We start from the raw sequence: 24,734 nt of genomic DNA, 5'->3' as shown, positions 1-24,734 counted from the left end.
ATATTGACATTAGAGCAAAAGGAAATTTCAGTTCAAGCCTGAATGATCCCAAAACTTATTTATGTTCAGGTCAGGTCACTTCAACAAGTGATTTCATTTACACCAGACAAGTCTACAGATGCACCGGTTTAAAAAAGAAAAAAAAGTAAAAAGAAAAAGAAAATCACTGCGGTTCACAGCAGTAAACAAACACACTGATGTGATACATTAAATAAAACAGAACTAAAAAGAGTGACTAAGTTGTTTTTTGGCCTGTCATACAATTTTTTCAACTGTCCTTATGTTTGCTACATTTCCTGTTCTGCTCTCTATCAACTCAATATATTAAAATGGATTTGGGTTTAAAATGAACATTGGCTACTGACTGAAAAAAGTGACAATCAAATCAGATGCAACTTGCTGTCTCCCAGGGTGCTTGTATGAGCACAGATTTTGACATGTAAAAGCTTACAGTCTGATTTTTTTTTTAAATTTAAAAAAGGGAAAAAAAAAGTTGGGTTAAAAGATGCTTAGTTGAGTTTTCTTGTAAACGAACAAAATTGTGTTCACATTGTGTTTTTATTACCAAACGTGTTTTCGGCTTGGGCAGTATCTATTTTTACATACCTTCGTAACTTAAATTTCGCTGGGGTATGTGGTATAAAACGTTTTTTTCCTGTTTGGCGCCACCTAACACCCATCCCCAACCATCACATTTGCTCTGTTCTGCAAGCTGTCTTTGTTTTTCAGTCTAGTAAATAAACAAACTCACAAAATGTCTAGAACAATAATACTGTTATGCCTATTTTCCCTATTAAACAGAGAAATACAACCATACACCTTCTGAATTCACATTTCTCTCTTTCACATAACCAAGACCAGCGTAATTGCCTTCCTAACTTCATTCGAACTTGTCAGAAACAAAATAAAACTCACTTAAACTGCCTTAGTCTCATTGCTCGTCCAGTTAGTTCACTGTTTCAACAGTCATCATTTCTAATTTGGTCAAAATAAACCTTTAATTTACAGAGTTAGATGTGAAAATATGCTGCTTTTTCGCACAGTTTGTCACTGCTTGCCAACCGTTTACAGTTCTGTAACATTATCCCCAGTCACCATAACTGTCAGCTCAGCTGTCTGTTCCAACAGTAAAGACCTCTAGTGGTGCCTGCTGTGTACTACATATCCTGAATAAAGCTTTTCCGTTTGAGTACAAAGAGGAGCATATATTTTTGATGGTATCGAAAATTAAACATAAATTTTTAAGTACCCTGATATACTGCGATACTGCCCGAGCCTTGTGTGTTTGAGACACACAAATACAAAACCACTGTTCCATAATGCTACTAATAACCAAAACTCTTCAGGGTGCCTTTAACTTTGACTTTTCAAAAAAAATATGTAGAATTGTATTTGGGAAAGGCTGACAGTGCCATAACGTTTTTCCTGAATGTGGCTCAATCTATGAGGTTTGGATAAACCATTTCTAAAATATCTTTAATTGTGTGCACGTTCAAGTAAGTTGTTGCAAATAACGTAGAAATAATTCAGAAAATAAGACAAACCCTAAATTAGTTATGCTAAACAGACCTCCGGCTCCTCATTGGGGATTTTAAAACATCAAAATGTGTACAGTAGGGCTTGACAATATATCGATATTGTGATATGTGACTAGATATAGCCTTAGTTTTTGGATATCATAGTATTGTATTTCGTCTTTCCTGATTTTAAAGGCTGCATTAAAATAAAATGTAATTTTCTGAATATACAAAACTGTTCTAGCTGTTTTGCCCACTTTCATTGTATCCAAATTACTTAAGATTATTATGAAAAATCTAATTGTGTAAATACTTTGTGAAAGCACCAATAGTCGACCCTACAATATCGTCGTAGTATCGATATCGAGGTATATAATTTTCTCCATATCGCCCAGCCCTCAGATACAGTAATTTAGCATCAGTGCATCTGTAGCTAATGTCCAATATTCCCTCGACACCATTTGATCACAATAACTCAGAAAGGTTTTCTCTCTCAAAAAAATTTTTCTTCATGTGTCACCTTGCTGAATTCTGGTCATAAGAGGAACGAGTAGCTGCTTTGTGCTTTTAAAGCTGGAGAAGTAAAACATAAATTACACACATGAAGAGAACTGACAAAGTACCAAAACCAGTTTCAAGCAGCCACGGTTTCTTCATCTAGTTACTGTCTTACAGCACTCGCATTCGGCTAAACTGAACGCAGGCTCATTCACACGACATCAGCCCATAAAAACTTGGCAAGAACTGTTCAAAGACAATCTGACCAAAGGACTTTTAAAATAACCAAAAGCAAAGAGCCTCTAGAAGTGCAGACCCGGAAGACAAATCAGCATCTAATTTCCGAAAAAAAATTTACACCAAAGAAACCATTTATCAAACAAAAACAAAAATAATGACATGAAAAAAGAAGATTTTTTTTCCTTTTTAGAGGCTACAGCACTGTGGGATCTGTGCCAAAAATGAATAAAACTTAAAAAACTAAATCAGTGGGTCTGGGTCATCATTGGTGGAGTTTTTCGCTACTTTATGCTGAGTGTAATGAGCTTGCAGTACAACTGAGGACAGAGAAAAATGAGCACAGTTTAGTGTCGATTAGTCAGGATATTAGTTAACAGCATCTATCCTCTGTGGTTGAAAAGTCAGAAACAAAGTGAGTTCACCAGAATCTCTCAGAATGGATTTTTCCTTCAAGGAAACGCCACATCAGCAACATTTTGAACTAAAATAAGTGTGTCACAAAAATGCTGTTGGTCTTACGTGCAGCAGTGCTAGTGCATCTGACATGGGGAAAAAAGTGTTTCCCAAGAGTGAAAGCTGACTAGGGAAGGCCACATAGTCACACTGCTCAGTCAGCGGGTTAAACAGAAAGAAACTGCAGACAATTTCTACGTTACTGTGTCATCAAAACAAACTATAGCTTTTACGGTAAAGCGTGTAACCAGGGCACAAACAAAATGCTGGAAAAAAATGCTGGTAGATTCTGCTTCTCTCACCAGCCAAAAGAAGATGGTAATCTGTTAAGTGGCTGGTAAAAGTTTAAATTTACTAGCCATTTGGACAGTGGATAAAAACGTTAATTTTGCATCCTAAATGAATCACTCCGAATGTAGTTTTTGCAATGCCTAGCTCTGACCCAAAGAGCTTTTACAAAACTCCTTTGAACACTAGTTTATCCAGTTCCTCAGATGTTTACATGACACAGCAGAGATTTCCCAGAAGCCTCAGTGCTCTTTGTTCCTGGTAGGCCAGCAAGATTGACAACATTGAACACATGTTCACCTGACAGCTCTAAAAATCGACACTCTTTTCTAAATACTTTAGACTGCATTCAGCCTATGAGAGTTGCTCTTTAAACTATATTATGCAGGATTTTCAAAAATAAACAAACAAACAAAAACTATGTTTAGACTCTACTAAGGTTGTTACCAGGTGCTAGAATGTAAGCAGGAGGCAAGAAAGTAACGCAGGCCAAACAAAACCCAAATATAGTGGGGCGAAACACCAAATGAGAATGTATCTGGGGTTGGCTTTTACTTTCACTGGTGACAATCCTTAATCCTGCATAGTATCAAAACTCAGATTTGGTTTATGGGGTGCGATAAATAAAATTTAAATAATGTTCCCTATCAAGTGTTTGTCTCTTTCAGAAATTTTCTATGAACTAGTGTCACTGTGACAGATTACTACAAGAATATGAAATTTGCCTCTACTGAAGAGGATTACACCCCATTGTTTCCATGTTTAAAGAGAATACATTACACCCTTAGTTCCCTCTGTGTGCTTTTCACTGGCTCTGTCCTCAACTCAATTAGATCCTTTGCTTTAAGAAAAGATGTGAAATCCCTACAGCAGGTAAAAAAATGCCATGAAAATTAAAAAAAAAAAAAGTGATATCAAGAGAAACCAGCCTAAGTAGAACACCAGTCTCAAAAGAATGAAATTATCATCTTAACCACACGGTGGTGCTGCTACCCTGCACTCCTGACACAAATTTCTGACCAAGTCTTCTGTGTCTCGGTTCTTAAAAACAACAAAATGATCCCCACAAAATCACTTCCCTGATAAAGTTCAATTTATCTGTAAGGATGTGGATAAAAAAGCATCCTAACGTTTCCCTCTGGAGTACAATCAGCGACATCTTGTTTTGACATTTCTCACTACACCTGCTTTTTCTCCAACTGTGCATTACCCCAGGTTAAACACAAGGCCCTGTTGCGAAGCTTGGCTTGTTTCAAGTCTTTGTCATCAATATTATTATAATTATCATATTAAAATCAACTTGCAATAGTTGCAGGGGAAAAGAGGAAAGCTATAAAGTGTTTGAACTTTTGGAAAATGATCACCAGTTATGATAAGTGTAAGAGTTTTATGAGCTGAAACATGCAATAATAACAGGTATGGCCCTTTGATTTAAGCTTAAGATGTTAAATTCTAATTTACAGCCAATATTTTATCAGTCGTGTTTCAGTGTTACATTTTTGGACGCTTTTACACAAAAAAAAAAGAATCTTGGGGACGCTCTGAATACTTCACGCAAAAATCGCTATCATATCTTTTCTGCTATGCTGAAGAGTTATCCTTCACACTTGGCTCTGTGAAAATGGAGACAGAAAATGTGCCTCTCTGAGACCACGGTTAAATAAACACAAGCAGCACTGGCAACCGACTGCTAATTGGAAATATGAAGTAGAAAAAGTCAATAGGAACAACAACAAAAAAACAAAAGGAAAAATGTCTGTACATAATTAAGTCTCCCCTCTTTCCCAGCTGTCCTTGAACGTACCATTGGTTACCTCTTTTGCAGGTCAAATCTCTGAGAGAGACGACTCCTCTTCATACAACAGTCTCACAGGAGAACAGGGGCAAAGTCCAGCAGTTCACATCTGCAGCCCAGTTGGTCCTTTTCCTTGGCATGAGAGAGTGTATCGTATGGAGAGGGAGGGCGATAGGGGGCAGAGACACGAGGAGATGTTTCAGTTCGTCTCACTCGTTTTGTCCTCAGTCTGTTTGTCCTGGAGGAGAGTTATGAGTGACTCCCACGCTGCCTGGCACTGCAGAGGGTGGAGATGGATGAAGACAGTCAATGGAGGGAGGTAAAGGAGGTAAAAGGGAAAGAGGCAGACAGGAACATGCGGTGATACAACATCATTCATACGCAGGATATTTAACCTTTGGCAGCTTCATGTAAATGACGCATGAATCTGTTTTTTCAAGGTGTTTAAAGGTCACTTGTTTCATCTGGTTTGGACTGGTGAGATAAATTTGGGAGTGAGAAAAGTGAGAAAGTAGCTTATCCCTTCCTGCCACCACCTTAGGTGCCCTTGAGCAATTTGACTTATTGCTTCAGTAGATCAGGCCGTTGTTGGGCAACTTTAAATGTGAAATATGTGTCAACGTGAACAGAGTATTTGGGCCAAAAATTCCTTGAGTTCAGTGAATCTAGCCAAGACAAAAAAAGGTAAACAACTTACTTTTAAATGGTGCTAGTGGATCTGGTCCACAGTCTGTTTTATAAAGACGGACTACATGACAGATACCCAAAAGTGAGGCCAAAAAAATCTCTATTCTCCCTAGTGGCTGGATGCAGTACAGGTCATAAAGTCGACCCCCTCCATGTTGTTTGGGCGGGAAATTGAGATAGATACTGCGCAGACTCTGGCTCCAAATGATGACAAAAGCACATGGCAGCAGATGCCATATCCAGGATATTTTGGCTTCATATTTGTACAGTGGGGGTAGTAAAAATGCATTTACTCTGCCTCTGATTGGCTTCCCCTGTCATTCGTGCCCTATCTCATCCAACCAGAGGAGGTAACAAGTACTAACCACTCATGAGAAGAGAAGGACAAGTAATCCCTTCACTATCCAAGGATTCGCAAATTTGCATAAAAGTAAGCGGAAAGGCATCATCCATATCTATATAGAGACTATGATCTGGTCCCAAAGCTCAGCTTGCTACACACACTACATTATTTAACAGCATTGACATATTACTACTTGTTGACTATGGACCTGTAAACTATAAAGTTCCAAGTTTCTTTTTTTTATTGTATTTGTCTTTTTGTTACGAAGTGCATTTTAAAATCACGATTTATAGAAAGTGTGCAGAAAGGGCTGAAAAAGTCCACTCATAAAACTTTCTTGATCATTAATGAGAATATAACTCAATCTTCTCACAGAGATTAAAAGCCTTGGCAGTGTTTTTGTATAATATAGAGTAACAAAGTGTTTAACAGCAGCCTGTGTACCTTTTCATAGTGGCTCATGTTTTTGTCAGCCATGCCGGTGAGAAGCTGTTTGAAGTCTTGTCTCTTGTTGCTCTGCCAGCGCTCCCAGTCTGCCTTCAGGTCAGCGTTGAAACACTCCACTTTGTCCTGACATTTCTCTACCTCCATCGGGATCTATGGTGACAGAGAGAAAACTACAACTACAGTGGCCTTCAGGGCTACAATCTGAGGGGTCTGGGTGGTGCAGGAGTTTTAGAGAAAGGGGATGTATTAGAGACATTTCATAAAAAACAAACAAAAAGAACTTTAACAGAATTTTCATTTTAAATTCAGGGTATCTTTTTGTTGTAGAAAATGAAAAAAAACTCAAATAATCCTTTAAGCATTAAAAGCTTTTCATTTAAAAAGATCATTCGCCGTTATTTCCATTTTACAGTTATTCTGAAGAAAAATGAACTCATTTGGTCTGTAAAATAATTCTTAAAAATCACCAAAGAAAGTAACACCATGAAGAGAACCTTCAAAAACTACAGACACTTTCAGAAAAAGCAACAGTGAACACAGCAATTTTATGGTCTCCATGTGTGAAAAGAGCTCTAGTATCAGATGAGAGGAGGAAGGAGGCTTACTGGCGTTCTGTCCTCTTGTTTGCGCAATATGGCTGCTTCTAGTCGGCCCTCGTACTCCGCCTGACTTTGGTCTCGCTTCCTCAAAACATTCTGTAATTAACCGGAACACATCAACTGTTTTATTTCATAGTGTTTGTGTGAGATTTATTGATCGTGGAATATTTATAAAAGAGACAACATGTGAAACACAGTGAACAGAGAGAAAGATGCTGATTCAGGAGCTCGGTGAACACAGGACATGACACATGCAGAATCTCAGATGCTACTTCCTTTATTTGGGGTTAAAGAGGACACAGATGAAAGAAAAGAAGTCTGTAATTGTGTCCAAAATCCATAATATACACTGACTCTAAACAAATTTTTACTATATAGTAAGTTCACACTGAGAAATGAATTATAATCAAACTGTTTTTTTGTTGCTTTGTCGTTTCGGATTTCAGTGAAAAAGTATTCAACTTTCCACCGCTCCTGAAAGCGGCGGCCGTCGCTGTCAGCTTTACGCTTCGTTGCCATTGCCTGTCTGCTGCCTTGAATGAAATGTGTTACACGAATTCTACAGTTTAAGGCATAGTAGATTTTTTTAATGCCATTATGAGTGAAATTTAAGAAAAATTTTATGACTGAATTTTTTTTTAAATTAAGGGATTATGGACAATTTTGCCCTAAAGTTAATCGTAATTTAAATTATGATTTTTTTTGGTTCCACTACCCTGATCTCCCTAAAGTTAATGTAAGAGGCAGTTAATAAACTATTCAAAAAAGATATTAGAGACATATGTTGCCAATTATTTTGAGATTTTAAAATGCAACATAAAAAAATGTTGTTCATTCCAGACTTCTGAAAGATCGATGTAAGACTTATTAATACTAATTAAGGCCTTATTTATAGATTAATGAATTCAGTGCCTTTTTTTAAACATCTGCAGGAAAATGCTAAGTGATCTTGAGTGATTGACCAATATTGTCTGATGGACCACAAATGTTTTGAAGAAGCCGCAGGCTGTTTAAAATCAGCCTACAGGCCATGATTGGCCCATGGATTGGACTCTGGACATGCCTGGGCTACTCTATCCAGCTTTCTTAAACCATCAAACAAACAAAAAACGTCCTGTAGGGTATCCCTCCTCCCTCTCACCTTCATGGACTCAATGTAGAGGATATATTCTCTGAGTACAGGCAGGAAGTCCTGGCTCATGTTCTCACTCAGGTCCTCCAGCGCACCGCAGCACGTCGTCACGCAGCCTGCCACGCCCTCCAGGGGGCGCCGCAGCTCCTCCTCTGAGCCCACCCAGCTTGAGTACACGGTGCCGTACTCACGCAGCTCTGTCAAGTACTCTAATGGGCGTGGGAATAAAAACAAAAAGGTGGTTCGACAGGCAAACGAGACATACAGAAAAGATACATTAAATTACTGTTTTTATACGTATTTATGACCTGTGGATACTCTGCTGAGATTCTAAGTTTGAGCAGCTAATACTCTGTGACAACACAAGATGACTAGAAAAACTATTCAAAGCAGAACATTTCTCCCAGGCAATAGAGAAATCAGCATTTTCAATTGCAAAATCTGTATTTGTAAATTACACAAGAGAGAGGGTGATGGCTAAACGCCGGCTGCTGAGTCAAGCATGTGTGTGGCATTTGCTTTTCTACTCTCTCTTTCAGCTCCTTCATTATCTTCAGCTCCCCGAGTTTCCATCTAAACTCCTCCAATATGGAAAATAGGACCTTTATCTTACACTGCTGATTTTCAGGCCACACACTGCAACACATCTAAACCCTGAACAGATGGTCACAACGAACATTTCACATGGCAGATGTCAGGTATTTACAGGATCACTTGTCATGCATGAGCCAGGTCTGCACTTATTAACCATCCACCCTCTAGGCCAACGGGCTGTGGGGTTTTCTCCAACCAAACACAATGGCAGTTAATCAATACTGCAGATAAGTTCATGCAGGCTAGTATTAGCCAGCTGGTTAAAGACTGAACCACTGCATGACGTAAGTTAACCACAAACACGCCTACTAAGAGAAGAGTATAACGGGTACTATTTGAGGCCATGTTGCAAGCAGCACACACAACTGTTACAAAATGTTGCTTCCTGGTGCCTAAAATACGTTTGGAAGACAAAGCCTGAAGAAATGGCCTCAGCTCAAGGTTATTATGGCAAACTAAAACTAAACTAAAAATCAAAACTAGGTGTGAAAAAAAAACAATTTAATTGAAAAAGGGATACCAGACATCAGAAAATAACAAATTTGTGTACTTAACTAATATAAAAATATACACAAAATGTCTTTGGTCGTAAACTTTGTCAATTTCAACATAACATCAAATGCCCTGAATCATTTCCCAGAGCTTTCAAATGGTATGTTTTTATCCAACCAAGAGCCCAAATATCTGAAGCTATTCAGTTTATCATAAATAACAAAGAAACACATCAAATTCTCCCTTTTAAGAGGCATGAAACCAGCAAATGTTTTGCATTTTTGTTAAGAAAGTTACAAAAACAATTATTTGACCATGAAAATATTCACCATTTTTTCTGTCATACGGCTGATGATTAATGTTGTTAACTTTGCAGCTCTACTCTAAAACATTTAAAGGATGACCAAGTTTTATTGGAGTTTGGCAAGGAATTTGTGTTGCATGGTACATCCCTCTGTCTTCCTTCTCATGTTTGCTATCAAGTGTCCAATAAAGGCAAAAAAAGCCCAAAAGAAAAATATTTAAAAAAGGATGAAAAATCCTCTCCCTTCAGACATTAACACAGGCATTATCATCAGTCTCCTCTATCGTTCTGATACCTGACTGCTCTTTGAGGATCCTCTGAGCAATGCGGTCGATGGTTCCCAGTTTCTGGCTGAAGGTGTCCAGGTATTCTCCCATGGCACAGAACTCAGCTGGCCTCGCTCGCAGCTTGTAGCCTCCGGCCACGTGCTTCACTGACTCGCCCACCTTGGTCAGCAGGGCCAGACCCTGACGCTTGTTCAGGTCCTGCAGACAAACAGGGTCAACAGAACACATGATGTCGAGAATCAAATTACACGAGCATGAAGCAACAAATGTGTAAACACAGCAATAAAAACTCCTTTTTTTTAAAACCTTTTTCAACTTAAAAACAAAAATGACCAAATTTATATTCATATGTTGTGATCCATTGTAAAAATATTCAATCATAAGTAATAACAATCTAACCCAGAGATGTTAATAATCCATTCTTCTCTTGTACCTTACATGTTGAAATTGTCACATGCATGTTACTTTTGTTGTTTTATCACAGGTTGTAGAGTTTATGTTGTTCTAGTATGCTTATGCTCTACTTTCCTTTAATTGAGTCCAATGATTTTACTGCTGCAACAACCTCATTTCCCCACAGGGATCAATAAAGTCTTGTCTTGTGTCTCAGCTACTTAGAGATACAATTTGTGACTGATGTCAGATCTGGAGAACACACACACACACACACACACACACACACACACACACACACAGAAGCAGAAGCTGTGTTTAGTGGTGCTGCACTTTACTGAAAGATCGCTGCTGAGATTACATTTTGGGTAATGACACGCAATATAACGAGCTGCACCATAAAATGAACTCCCTACAAGCATGTGACAGAAAAAGACGACCCAAATTTGTCTGTGTGTTTCTCATGGTGAAAATTATTTTTCTTTGGGTTGATTTCAGGTCTGCTCCACTCAAAGAGCTTAAACTGGTTTGATTTTATGCAAAATGGCTGAAATGGCATTTGTCATTGATTACACGACATGTTTTGGCAAATTAAAAAGTAGCATTGCTGATGGCATCACAGCACTAAATCCAACTCATATAGCATAAGTAATAACCAATATGACAACGTTTTTAATGTAATATTAAGTTTTAAGTGGCCTAACAGAGCTATTAGTGTCTGACAGGCCGGCAACATACAATTCAGTAGAGGTGGGAGGGACCAGAGCGGCACACACTGTTTGTTTACTTGAAAGTCTGTGTGTTTTTTGGGGTGACGGAACGAGACTTGTCAGAATTAGTCTCTCAAGAAAACTAAAACTGCGTCAATTTGGCAACATTCTGGATTTGAAGTTGACAAAAGTGTTACATAAGTGTTAACTGGCTGCAGGCGACGCAGTGCTGCAGCATTTAGAGCTAAACTTTTGTTGAACGCCATGTTTGTTTGTTTTTTTATTCCTGTTTATTCCTGCTGCAACAAGGAACAGCTGATACATGAAGATGAAATGATAAATTATCTATTTAATGTCTTCTAACATTACCAGAAAAACCTAAATAAGGTGTCAGCTGGCTGGAGGGAGATCTTGGGGAAGCTGAAAGTTTCTGCTAAGGTAAATGACCATCAAATAACAAGCTAGGCTACTTGCTGTTAGTTATATTGTCATTTTCAGTAAATATAACATTATAAAATATATGTTTTCTGTTTTAAGAAGCAACATTTCAAACATAGTGAGATAGGAAGTAGGTTACTCCCCCATCTTTTAAGTGATTACGTCTGATCTCATGCGCACAGCTGATAGCCACGTTGTTTGTTTACATGTAGGAACAAAGGTCTAAATTTAATGCATTCAGTGTGGACAGAGAGCTCAGATGTTACACGTTGCTACATGATAGTCAAATTTGACCATGGCGCCATTATAACCCTTCTTCTGGACCTTGTGTTGTCTCACCTTGGCCGTTAGGAAAGCGTTTAGATGTGGGTTGAAGGAGAGGACTGGGTGATCTGCAACTCGCTTCAGGAACTTGTCCAGAGCTTTCATCCTCGTCTCTACAAACTCCTCCGAAAACCGATCCACCACGCCCTTCATCACGAACTTCTCTGGCAATGGCTGGAGATGTGGAGAGATTAGAGGAAAGAGGAGAAGCAAAGGATGTAAATTGGCGTTTATCAACGGAAGCTGGACAGCAGGTTGTGTCGTGGCTCATTTGACCTACAGGGATGAGGTGGGTTGGCTGGCTGTCCTCCAACTTGATCCTCAGCCAGTCAAAGTCCTGGTAGCGCCGCCGCACGCAGTATTCCGGTAGGTCGAACTCTATCCGTGTTGTCTGAAGAAAAAAAACAAAAAAAAAAACACACACACACACACACACACACACACACACACACACACACACACACACACACACACACACACACAGTAAATTACCTTCTAAAAGCCGGTACATTAGCACACAATTCATATGTACGCATCAGACTGCAGAGGATTTAGGATTACTACACATGCTTATTGACCTTTAAATATAGCTGACGGGGCAGCACCCACATGCTCTCAATTAACACTCTGTGTTCATAGTGGGCTGTGATATTTGTCGAAGCACCATAGTGCACATAACAACTGTCGCCATGACGCCGCCCAACAGCTCCTGGCAGTGTCTCTCACGAATCTGGTTCTTTCATTACACGATGGAAAGGCCTCCGAAGCTGCGATTTCCCTGCTGTAAGTCAGAGCAAATTAGGTTCTGTCAGGCAGAGTAGCGGCTCTCAGAGCTGCAGCTCTGTTTACTGGCAGACAGATGTGAAGGATGAAACAGAGGGCCCACATAAGTTGCTGATTACATCTCCCCTATGGAATATTAATCTTTAATAGGTAGGTTGAGAGAAATTTTTTCCTAACTTGAGTCCTCTATGTTGCAGCACCTCTGGATTATATTCTTTGCCTGACGTTGGCAACATCTGCATGTCTGTAGTTTGAAACTGCTGCCCCTGCTGCTACTTTCCATTCCTGTAGTAAGCACATGTTCGCCAGTCTCTTAAGGAATTCACAGGCTGTTTTGGGGATTGTTGCAGCCTGAAATGTTTGATATCTAGGCAGCTTTTTTAAAAAAGTTGCTTTGCATATTGCAACTTTTCGATGTTTCTTTACAGTGAAACTGCAGGCAGCAAATGAAAATTGCAAAAATAGTTGCATTGCAGTGTTGTATTCAGGGCTTATTGTCATGAGCATTCAGTGTTTCAAACAGAGTGAAAGTCATTGTTGGCTGAATCGCTGATGATGAGCTGCTGCTGCAATTCAACACACGAAGGACCGTATCCGTGAGCCACTCTTCCCTTGCTCTCTCTGCTTGGTTAGCAGGAGCTCACACATCAGCAGCTAACTTCCAGCACTGAGCTTTTTTAACTGTCCTGACACTGTGTGTTGCCTAGGCGCGAAGATCACACTCCCGTGACAGTAGTTTCGCAATAAACAGAGAAAGACAGGTTTGGGTTGAGCGAATCAATATGCTGTGTGCTGCTCTACGCTGAGAGATTGAGAATGAAAATGAGATTGGACCTGTTTTAAACAGTCGAAATTGCGCTGAAGTTGCACCGATTGGAAAAACTGCAAGGGCATCAAAATTCACCAGTACTGGATGAATTTAACTGTTGGGATTTAGACATTCTGGAGGGGGCAGTTAGCACTGAAAATACCTAGTTGGACAATAGTTGGATTTTCATGCAAATGTATTGATAAATTTAGTTGTATTTTAAGTAAACCCACAAAAGAAAATGTAAATTTATGAGCTTTACTGTCCGCTACTGTTAGGGGTGGCACTAATTCTCCAGTCAGAAGAGGAGGACGCAATGAAATGATTTATCAAAAGAGCACCAGTCAAAGAATGGATGAATTATAACAGAGAGCACACTTGTTGTTGTTTTGAACAACTAACATTACAGCTTGTGTTCTTGGAAGAGTTCTGGTCGCAGCCCTGTGCAGTCATAAGAGTGTTAAAAGCCACTTAGTAAAACCAGTTTGCAGTGGTAGCGGTTGCAGTAGTATTGACCAAACACATTAGAACAACTGATTCACAGTCTGTGTGAAGAAGCAGAACACACTGTCTGAAATGCAACCTCTGAACCCATCGGTTATTGTCTGAAAACAAGTTAGCTTCATATTAGCTTTTTAGAATTCATCTGCAGTCACATGCAATTATCTTTTATAGAGTTATCTATCTTTTTATAGAGATTAGCTAAAATGACTAATCTTGGCTATCTACTTAGATATCCACTGGCTACACCTGATTGGCTGGAAATGTTCATCCTCGCCCCCCAGACGCTTATCGTCATCAGAACCGTAGCCGATAGGTTCTACAATTGACCTTTCCCAAGTGTTTTTAGTGTTTCCACTCAGATCTTTTTATGTGCAAACTGAAATATGCTCAAGAACAGGTGTGTGGAAAAGCACCCAATGACTGAACAGCTCTGCCCCTACTGGAGGAAAATCTGCAGCCAGCTTTATGTGAGTACGAGAGTTTGCGAGTTACACGCCAGTAATATGAGGTGGTTTACCTCTACAATACTGGTAGTTTTGAATGTTTTTTAATCCTGTTAAATACTGATTGTGTGTATTAACATTATAGCAAAGCATTTTACAACTGCTAGCCCTTTGCCTTGGACATGCCATCAAGGAGAGTTTTTAAAACTATAATGAAACGCAACAAAACATGACATGATGAGGATATGACAAGTGTAAGTGATTGGTATTTCGACCAAAACACACTAGAAAACCACTAAGATCCAGCAGCCAATAGCACACCTTGGTGGAGACTCTGTAGGTGATGTACGTCTCCATGGTGGAGACGTGCTTCTTTGGGTCGTCGACTGTGACAAAGAGGTCACGGGTTTCTGTGGTGTCTGCGTAAGGGTCCCGGACATCTGCTTCCAGGTCGTCGTCCAGCTGCAGCCTGTTGAAGAGCGAGGACGTGGAGGCGGGACTCGATGTCTCAACCGGCGTGCCGTTGGTCAGCCCAGCTTCCTGCATGGACAGAGACAATGGCGACATCAAATTCAGATGCTGCGTTGTGGAAAGTAGCAAACAAAGAGCTGATAGATTGATGCTGATGGGGATGCAGTTGTTTCTCTCGGTCAATGGGGCTCTTGTCGAGGATGTGAACACACCCTGCATCATCTGACGCTACTCCTGTCTCTCTAATTGAATGATGGATGAGAAGAGAAATGGAGCGATTGTGGACTGGGGATTCAATTTAACAACCTTAATACAAAAAAATCCAACTCTGGGAAAACAATAGCTATTATTTTATCTCTATGTTGACAAAAGAACAAATTTTCATTTTTATATTTATGTATTCTTTTAGAAACTGTTTTTTCCCCATGAACAGGTGATTTTTTATATTTCATATAGATGGGTAATTTTTTCTGTGAAATGCCCTTTATGGTCTATTTTCTGGACTATTTTCTGCCTTAATCAACACCAGGATTAATGCACTGGAAACCATAAGTGAGGAAACCCCAGAAGCAGGATAAAACCTATGAATAAAAAGATAAAAATAAAGACATAAGTATAATATTAATAATAAGTAAACACATAAATAAAATAAATTCTCTAAATAGTATGTAAAAGGTAAATGAACGGATGAAAAGTCACACTAAAACGGTAGGTCTTAAGTTTGCTTTTAAAAATATCAATCCCCTCTGCTGCCCTCAGGTCGTCAGACAGGCTGTTCCACAAACATGGACCATAATTCATAAACTATTCAAAGACGGCACTCTTTCACGGGTGTTTCTGTGTAAAATACATGCTGTCAGACTTGTTCTAACACTTTCATTGTTTCAACGTTTTCTATAGCAGCAAATAGAGAGCAAACTTTTCCCCCGCAGGCTTCATCCAAACACAACATGAGTGCTCAAAAAAGGTATAAAAGGCAAATAACTGGACAAAATTAGAGGCTGCGGAAAATTTCTCTCCTAAAATGAAGAGACAACCTGTGGATTTGGACATGTTATTATGAGAGAAAAGATAATTATTTGGTTGTACTCTATTTCTAGGTGCTGTCTAATCTCATTTATGTCCAAAGGATATACAAATAAAAACACGTTTGAAGTGGATTAATATATTTACTGCACAACCAGAGGGGACTCTAAAGATCCCATTAGCAGCAGCAGCGACTGCAGGCAACAGACTGTTAAATGTAAACAAATACTAAAAATGTAAACACTGTCACGAGAAGGAAGGCGAAACACAGAGGCAGCGGGGCTGCATCATCAAAGCCGCACATGAAAATAAAACTAAAAACCAAATTTGTCACTAGAACAACCTGAACTGAATTTGATGTCATCTAAACTCCTGACCACACTTCTAACTAGTCCTCTGGGGCCACATGTCACCTCACATGAGGAAGCAATAACTTTCTTTGAGGTTAAGGTGCAAGTTAGAAAGCAGCTAATGTTCAACCTTAATCACATTTTCTGACACACACTTTTTCTGTCAGTCGCCTGAAATGGACATGTGTGCAACGTTTCATTTTGTCAAGAGGTGCTACCCATCTGTCTCTCACTCTGCAAGTGCACACCACTCTCTATCTGCTACTGTATATGCACAGGAACACACACACACACACACACACACACACACACAGAAAGGCTGGCTGCTGGCGTTGTAAGTCCACTTTTTACACTGTGGTTCTTACTTTCACTGGTAATCACAGTTCAGATAATTGCATTGCATTGCATCATTACACCACTGTGAATGAACAACCAGGCCACCGCAACACAGTCACGACACACAGCAGGGCTCTACCCAAAGTCATTTTTTACATTCAAAGCTTCTATTGAATCTTTTGAATGTAGTTTTGAATGTCTGTCACTAATGTTATGATGTCATCACCCTTAATAAAAAAAGCAAATGAAATAACTGAAAAAACATCCTATATTTGAGTAAAGTGATTCATAAGATTAAATGAATTAGTCTTGTTTTTTTATAAACTTTCGCCACATAATATAACTTGTCAGTTTTGTCAACAGAAATACATGTATGCAAACTAAACCATTGCTGCAGGGATACAGCATACCCAACTAGCTTCTCTTAGGGGCCACTTTTGCAAAATGACAGGAGGCCAGGGGCCACTCATAGGATTTCTCTGTTTCTAGGATTTTGGGACATTTCGTTGATTATAGGACATTTCTAGGATTTTAGGACCTTACAAGGATGTCAGCATATTTTTTTGATTTTAGGATGTTTTTTTAAGATTTCAATCTAAAAACGTCCTAATTTTTAATTCTTTTTTATTTTACGACACTTCTCAAATTTAAGGAGTTTTCTAGGATTTTAGGACATTGGGGCATGGCTAAGACCTCTGTCATGGGGTGCGGGGGATCCTCCACTGGCACTTACTTTTGATAAACAGCTCTATTTTGATGCTATTTATGCACTCTGGCACCTTATGTTTACTAAAAGTAAAAAACAATTCCCAGTATTAATTAATTAATTTTTTTATTATGAATTGGGAAATTTTTGGGGGGCCACGAGGCACCCTGTCGGGGGCCAGATTTGGCTCAAGTTGAACGTCACTGCAACAAGGCATAAAGTTAGGACTGCATGGTCAATCAAAATGTAGCAAAAATTACAATAAGGATTAGTGCAATATCGAATACCAATATCAATAAGTCTGTTTGACTAGAAATTTTTGTTTGCTTTCTCAGAAAAAGAAATGTATGTACAGTAAAATACTGCACTTTTTTTCATGTGATAAAAAGAAAAAGAAAACTCAATGAGACAGTAAGATTTGGGCTTTCAGAGCATTATAATTTCTATAGAGGGAGGATATGAGAAATATTCATTCAAGGTGGCAAAATACATTAAAGTGATTATTTTAATAATGAGTTTTTTGTTTGTTTATTGTTTTTTTCACTGCAGTTGGATCTGGATATGCTTAAAGAAAAATCACGAAATTACATAAAGTTTGTGCAAGATTTTGTCATTCTAGTAAGTATCTCAGTTCTTAAGAAAACACCAAAGGTTTGAAAATGTTAAGAATGTTATCAATCCCTTAAAAAAAAAAGCTGATCCACAACAAAAAGGATCTGCTTGTTCCAAGGCCCATAATCTAACTTTCCATCAACCTTCATTGAAATCTGTTGACAGACTTTAAATATTCTGTTAACAGACGGGGACCTGAACCATTAGCCCCTTGGGTGAAAACAAAGGGACTCTAACAGAGTTCACGTTTTTAATTAGTGTGGAAGTTATTTCTGCTGCTGGTTATTCATATATGAAACCTTACAGCATCAGGACACATTACAGCATCTCCTATTGCCAATAATTAACTGCAGAGGTTGCTAAGCATTTCACTTCTGTGTAAAACAACAGCAGGGGGAATAAAAGCACTGTGATTTGTTTGCTTTGTCCATCTTTGTTTGCGCAGCACACTGAGGCTGATAATGATGTCAGGGCCCTATCCAGCACATAGAACGAGAGATGCGTTTCCTGACCTAAAAAGCGTGTAAACTGGAGTCAGCTACATGAGACATAATCTCATCTAAATGACATGTGACCCATAGTAACCTTTGTGTGTTGGAGGTATTTGCGAATTTATTAGTGATAGGATTTTCAGTCACAATACAGTATTATTGCATTTTTTCTGTTTTGTCATACGCTGAGTATTGTGATAAATATATTGCAATATATCAACCTCTTTTCAACTGTAGATTATGTCACCAAAGTAAAAGTTTGACTAGTCTAGTCAGCAACCAAAAGTTTAACCCCTTGAAACCCATAGCAAATTGGCCTTCTTTCTTTTAAAGCTTATAAGAAGAAATAGGCAATTAGCAACCTCATGAGAAATTACCCAAAAATCTGCAAAAATTGGTAAGTATTACAAGAAACTTTCCCAAAAATTTGGATTAAACAAAACGTAAAAAACAAAAACAAACAATGAAATGACCTGAAAAAAAATATATATATATATATATATATATATATATATATATATATATATATATATATATATATATATATATATATATATATATATAAATATAAATATATATATATATATATATATATATATATATGTAACATAACTATTGCAATAAATATGTGCAGTTCTTTTACATTTTTCCCTTTTTTTAAAAAACAACAATTTTCTAACTATTTTCTCTCTCCGTTTCTTTTTTCCAGGTAATTTTTTTGTTACCTTTTACTAATTCCTTGCAATTTGCGTGACGTTTCTTACCAAGTTGCTCATTAGCTTTTCTCAATGTTTTTCAGACAAATCAAACACTGCTCAGGTTTCAAAGATTAAATGCTTATTAAGGGGTCTGAATACAGAACAAGAAAACTGATGTCAATCCAGGTTTGAAGGGGTTCATTTCTTCTTGCAAAATTAATAATTTACAGCACTGTGCAAAAGTCTTAGGCCACCACAGATTTGATTTGTATATTTCTAAGTCTCTTTATTGAGATAAAAACAAAGAATACAGACAACTTGTAAATACACCAGAAGATTAGTATTGTAAATCTCATATTTTCTGCCAAAGAGAGTTCAAGACATGCCGAGTGGAAAGGGAGGTCACACTAAATACTTCCAAACTTTTGCACAGTTTTTTAATATAATCAAAAATCAATACTATGGGCGTGTGTGTAAGATTTTGCCACACAAAATATCTCGATACTATGCTATATATGTTTTTCCCACCATCGCTAGAATTTATGTGCATAAGTCACATAACTTTCTCCCCAATTTCTTGTTCCTGTTTGTTTTTGTTGCCAATAAAAACTCAGTTTAGAAGATACAGCTAGCTAAGGCACTGTTTTTATTTTTTGTGATTAGTTTTCATTGATTCAGTGGCAAACTCAAACGCACCAGGCACGACTCTAACTCCAAATTATGGGTATTAAATCTTAAAAGCAAACAAAAATAATTACGTTAACCAGAAGATGAGGTTGATTATTGTTTACCCCGTTTTCTCTGTTAAACTTCAATCAGTTTGCTTAGACTTGTTTGGTGGGTTTAACCACAAACAGCGTGAAAACAGGTTGCTTTACAGAGTGGAGTTTAGTTAGCGGTGCTCTCTCCATCGCCTGTTTGATCTCAAACCCTAAAAACCGGAGCAGGTTACAACCCCAGCGGACCCTACCTTGTCCCCTCCGATGTTGACGGTGACGGAGAGGGGCTCCTCGGCGGCGGACAGCGGGTGGAGGATCTCCGCGATGGGCTTCTGCCCCGAGCTGGCCAGGCCTCTCGGAGCGCCGACACTCATCCTGCGGGAGGCGGGAAGACGTGGCCGGGTGTCTGGGGTAACGGCTGTCCGGTTCTCCGCGCCTGAGACGGTTGGTGTGGACAGAGGAAGGCTTTTTGCTCCGTTCAGGTCTCTTCGGTTGAGATGCTACACCCGCTGGTTGGCCACAACTGTCAGCTGACACTAAACACGCGGTCCCGGAAGTTAAACTTTACTGACCCGGATGTAAACAGGCGCGTCACGTGATAAGAGGCAACGAATGGAATTGTAAGGATCGTCTATTTAGAAGATCTTTGAAACGTTACTGACGCTGTTAACTCTGCTCATTTTTACCAAGTCTTTTAGCAAGGGGTAGAAAATTGAAAATGTATTTAGACTTACTCTGAATCAATGTAGCTCTTCTAATTATTATTTTATATTAAATCTCTTTTTTTATTCTTACTGGCCTCTGTAGGCTACTATTTTACCTTCACTTACATTTACATTTTGTTTTGTTGTTATCGTCTGTCTTTTTATTATCTAATCTTGCTGTCCTTTTTGCATTGTATTGTTATTATGAAGCACTTTGAATTGCATCCCTTGAATGAAAAGTACTCTGTAAATAAAGTTTATGATTATTATTTTTACTGTTGTTGTTGTTATTATTATTATTATTATTATTATTATTATTATTATTATTATTATTATTATTATTATTATTATTATTATGATATATTATTATATTAAGTACAAATGCGAATGATCTATTATGAAAACAAAAAAGACATTCTTAACTGAAGGTCAACTCACTGATTTTGCAGAGCTTCTAACCATGAACTTTTCTCATTTATGTGGATAGCTTTCTATATAAAGAAGGCTGTGACATGTAATTGAAAGCTCTAGATAAAACGCTAGTAAATGGGCCTTAAGCTAAGATCTTTGATTTATTCATGCATCCAATTATTTGTAATCTGTGTTACATGTAATTTGTGCATCTAAATTTGAGGAAACAAATTTTGTTCGATTATCTGTATTCTGAAGTGAGCCTCCATATGATTACTTGATTCATTTATAGAGTTAAAAATATTTTTTAGGTAATATAACCTTTGATAATGCACATTTTGATCACATCAGTGGCAGAGAGAAGGACTCTCAGCAAACTGCTCTGCATCATGGACAATGCCCACCACCCTCTGCACGGCATCATCATCAGGCAGAGGAGTGTCTTCAGTGACAGGCTGCTGTCCCTGTCCTGCTCCACCGACAGGCTGAGGAAGTCGTTTGTCCCACAGGCCATACGACTCTTCAATTCCTCCTCACACAGATAAACACTGTTTGCACTGTTGCACTGTTTTTACTGGTATTGCACTGTTTTTATTGGTATTGTTGCTTTTTATATCTTGTGTTTTTGCATATTCTGCATCTCTCTTTTTCTCTGTATATATTGCTTATATATTTATTGGTCTATATTATATTCTGTATGTTTAATATGCTACTGGTTACTTAAATTTCCCTCGGGATCAATAAAGTACCTATCTATCTATCTATCTATCTATCTATTTGCAAGCCTTGTTCGTATGGTATCTTAATTTCTATTTTTTGGTTACCGGAAATAGGAACAGAGTGAAACCTCTTGTCTTTAAATCCTATCTCAGGCACCTATCTGAATAACCGGTACTTTGTTTCAGAAGCAAAATGCGACTCATCACCCGTACATAAGCAAGAGTTTTATTGTTATTTTTAACTCTAAGTTACTGTTACAACTCCAAGTTCTATTTAGTTCATCAAGTATAAGTTATATTCATCAACCAGAGCCACTTTTATCGCTGTCCACCAGTGCAGCGTTAGCTGGGTGGAGGGAAACACAAATCTTAAACCATTAGCTAGCGTCTAGCATCCGTTTTGTAGTTTGTTATTTTGACCTGCTTCTTGCTACCTGCACCGACATGGCTAATAATCCTCCAGGACAAGGTAATTGTTTAATATGGGGCCAAACTATATTTATTTTTATTTACTGAAGGTGTTTTTCTTTATCGAGCTGTAACTCCAGGGGCGTAGCTACAAATTCAGGACCCCTGGAAACATTTGTTCTCTGGTTCCCCCTGAGGAAAGATGGCGAGCTTATTATTTTACAGCGTCTGTAGTTCTTTTCTGACTGTGACCCTCTACTACAATTTTCACTATGTGATGGATGAAAGCTGAAAGTCTGTGTGGTTATAAGTCTCTCGAAATTAGCCAAGTGTTGTCTTTTGGAGGTGTGTGTGTGTGTGTGTGTGTGTATATATATGTGTGTGTGTGTATGTATATGTATATTAGTAGTAGTTAATGAGAATGATAAGTGATATTTGAAACCGATATGCATTCAGTTCCCAGCAACTTCTTTTTCTATAAAGTCAAGTGAAAATTTTAATTAAAAATGACTTTAAAAAGTAGCTCCCTGAGGATTTACAAAGTAAAAGTCCCCCCCATGCAGATGCTTTCTTTGCACCTTTAAATTGATTTTTTTTCTTGCAATGATTTGTTTTCATTAACTGATGCTCACATTATAGTACAATTACAGTTCCAAAAATATGTTAGTTTCCATTTATGCATTTGAAAGAAAACAAAAATAATAATAATATATTTTTTTAAATTAATTTTATCGGCAATCATTAAAATAAAACACTGGTACAGATAATCGGCAAAATGACAAATATCTGCCCCAATAATTGTCCAGGCCGATAATCTGTCAACCCCTATTATATATATTCCTAATTTCACATTGGTTCCCACATTTGTGTTTAACGCAATCATCTGTACTTACTTTATTCATCTCATAACGTGTTCTTAAAGTGATGGTAGCTGATACATATTACCACATTCCTCTCTCTTTTCCCAGCGGTCTTTCCATTTTGTCCTTTTCTTTTTTTCTCCATCTAGCCTTCCCCAACAAGACACGGGTGGCGATCCTGGCCGAGCTGGAGAAGGAGAGGAGACGCCTGATGAATACTCCTGGAGCCAGGTAGGGATAGTATCCAAAATGTTTACGCACATCCAGACAATAAACACCAGGTGCTGGACAAGAGATCATGCAAGACATTAAACAATAGAGTCCGCACACCAGGCTATGCTCCTAAATTTAACTATATTACCACATAGTCAACATTTTAAGTTACACGCTCCCTTTATTAGGTGAATGATGATCAGTCTGATTAAGTACATAAAGCTCAAAACGTCACTTCGGTGAGAATTCAAAATGAATATTTGGGAGCATAGTCTAGGGATAGTATCCAGCCATGGAGGTTAACAGGATTCACAGCTTTGGCAAAACCAAATGGGGGGTTAATGGGGGGAAAATTAAATAGTATATATTAAATAGTTTATATCAATATTTAAATCAAAGTTTTCCCCTTTCCCTCTCTTCCTGTAGCATCTCGCTGTCTAGACCAAATCTGAAGGATTTCAGGGACAACGCAGAACAGCAGCACATTGCTGCCCAGCAGAAAGCTGCCCTGCAGGTGAGACAGTCAAACTTACACAAGTCTTCAATACGTAGACAAGAAGTAAAAATAATTTCCTTTTTCAAAAGTTGAAAAATAAATCAATATTTTACTCATCCTAATTCTAATCTGTGTGTTAATTTGATTTTTTATGTTGTCGTATTCAAATCCTAGAAGCACATAATGTTGTTTAGTCAATATCCAGTGATGTTTTTATTCACTTTGCTGTGTTTGGCTTCATGATATTTGAGGCTGATTTTAAGAGCTAATTCTGCAGCGTCTGAGTGATGCACGAAGCATTTTGTTTTTGTAAATCAGAGTCACAAAGGCACTCGCACTGAGTCATGTTTGAATAGAGGCCTGTGTGTCATTATCTGAAAGAAAGAGTGGTTTCAAGGCAAACCTCTTAGAGAAGTACAAAAAGGCTCAATAGTCACTGCGTGGTTGTTGGTGCATCAACCTCAAACACTCTAATGCTTAAATGTGGCGTAAGAGTCTCAGAAATCATTTTGCCAAACAGAGCAAACAGACGGTTAGCTTAGCTTAACATAAAGGCTGGAAACAAGGTCAAACAGCTCACCTAAATCTGTCAAAAAAAGTCACGAAATCCAGCTGCGAGCAGCATTAAACACACCTCATGATGTTTAATTAATACAATTATTGATTGGAAAAATGTGATCTTTTTTTACAGCATGCACACACACACTCAACGGGCTTCTTCATCACTCAGGACTCCTCGTTCGGGAACCTCATCCTCCCCGTCATACCACGCCTGGAGCCGGAGTCTTGACCTTTTTACCTCTTATCCTCCGCCTGCTGCCAAACAACACACATGCAAATCAGACCAACATCTCTCTCCCAGTTTCTCTTTTAAGTCTGTGATTAATGGACAGCTGTCATGTTGAAAACAGTCTCAGGGGAGTCTGAATCTGTCATTTTTGCATTTTCCAACAACAACAAACTGACTGCTGAAATTAGGGAAGCTTTCAAAAGAGTCGGAGAGAAGGTTCCAGATAGCTGTGAAACATCCAAATCGTGCAGAGGCCAAAAACAAACTCTGATTCTGCTCTGTTGCTCTTCACTGCACTGATTCCATAAAATGCACATTTGTCAGGGTTTTTACATTAATGAATTTGTATCGATATTTGCATAATAAAATGGTTACATTCAACTTTATATATATATTGAATTTTATTTTTTAGTTTTGAAAGTATAAAAAAGGGAGCAGAAGATCAAAATGCATAGTCCATAGCTATATTCAAATTGTCTTAAAGTGAGTGACTTTCGAAAGGGAAAAATCATTTCTTCAGTGGGCAGGGTGTTACCTGAGGAAGCAAAGTGTTTCAATACCTGTTGGTGTCTTTAGCCCCGTATTTATTAATTATTTTTTTTATTTTAACCCTCCACTTGGATGCCTGAAATTGGAATGTTTATG

At 38.2% G+C, this 24,734-nt stretch overlaps 2 protein-coding genes across 2 annotated transcripts; one reads left to right on the top strand and one right to left on the bottom strand.

Annotated features, from left to right (window-relative positions):
- Nucleotides 1-127: 127 nt before the first annotated feature.
- snx30 (sorting nexin family member 30) lies at nt 128-20,050 on the bottom strand. Its single transcript, XM_042509146.2, has 9 exons — nt 19,740-20,050; nt 14,401-14,619; nt 11,822-11,932; nt 11,557-11,715; nt 9,685-9,874; nt 8,009-8,208; nt 6,874-6,963; nt 6,266-6,418; nt 128-5,068 (listed from the first exon to the last, which is right to left on the bottom strand). Exons 1-9 carry the CDS (start codon nt 19,860-19,862, stop codon nt 4,991-4,993), a joined length of 1,323 nt encoding a protein of 440 aa, XP_042365080.1. The 5' UTR covers nt 19,863-20,050; the 3' UTR covers nt 128-4,990.
- A 1,414-nt stretch (nt 20,051-21,464) lies between these two features.
- Nucleotides 21,465-24,475, top strand: LOC121959417 (SOSS complex subunit C-like). The gene is made up of 4 exons (XM_042508689.2): nt 21,465-21,791; nt 22,740-22,821; nt 23,230-23,317; nt 23,991-24,475. The coding sequence occupies exons 1-4, from the start codon at nt 21,767-21,769 to the stop codon at nt 24,087-24,089; spliced, it is 294 nt and encodes a 97-aa protein (XP_042364623.1). The 5' UTR covers nt 21,465-21,766; the 3' UTR covers nt 24,090-24,475.
- The last annotated feature ends 259 nt before the right edge of the window (nt 24,476-24,734 follow it).

This window comes from Plectropomus leopardus, chromosome 20, assembly GCF_026936395.1.
Source record: "Plectropomus leopardus strain MGB_pleo_1.0 chromosome 20, ASM2693639v1, whole genome shotgun sequence".
Taxonomy (NCBI): Eukaryota; Metazoa; Chordata; class Actinopteri; order Perciformes; family Serranidae; genus Plectropomus; species Plectropomus leopardus.
Note: the sequence above shows the minus strand (reverse complement) of the source record. Positions and strands in the feature narration are given on the sequence as shown.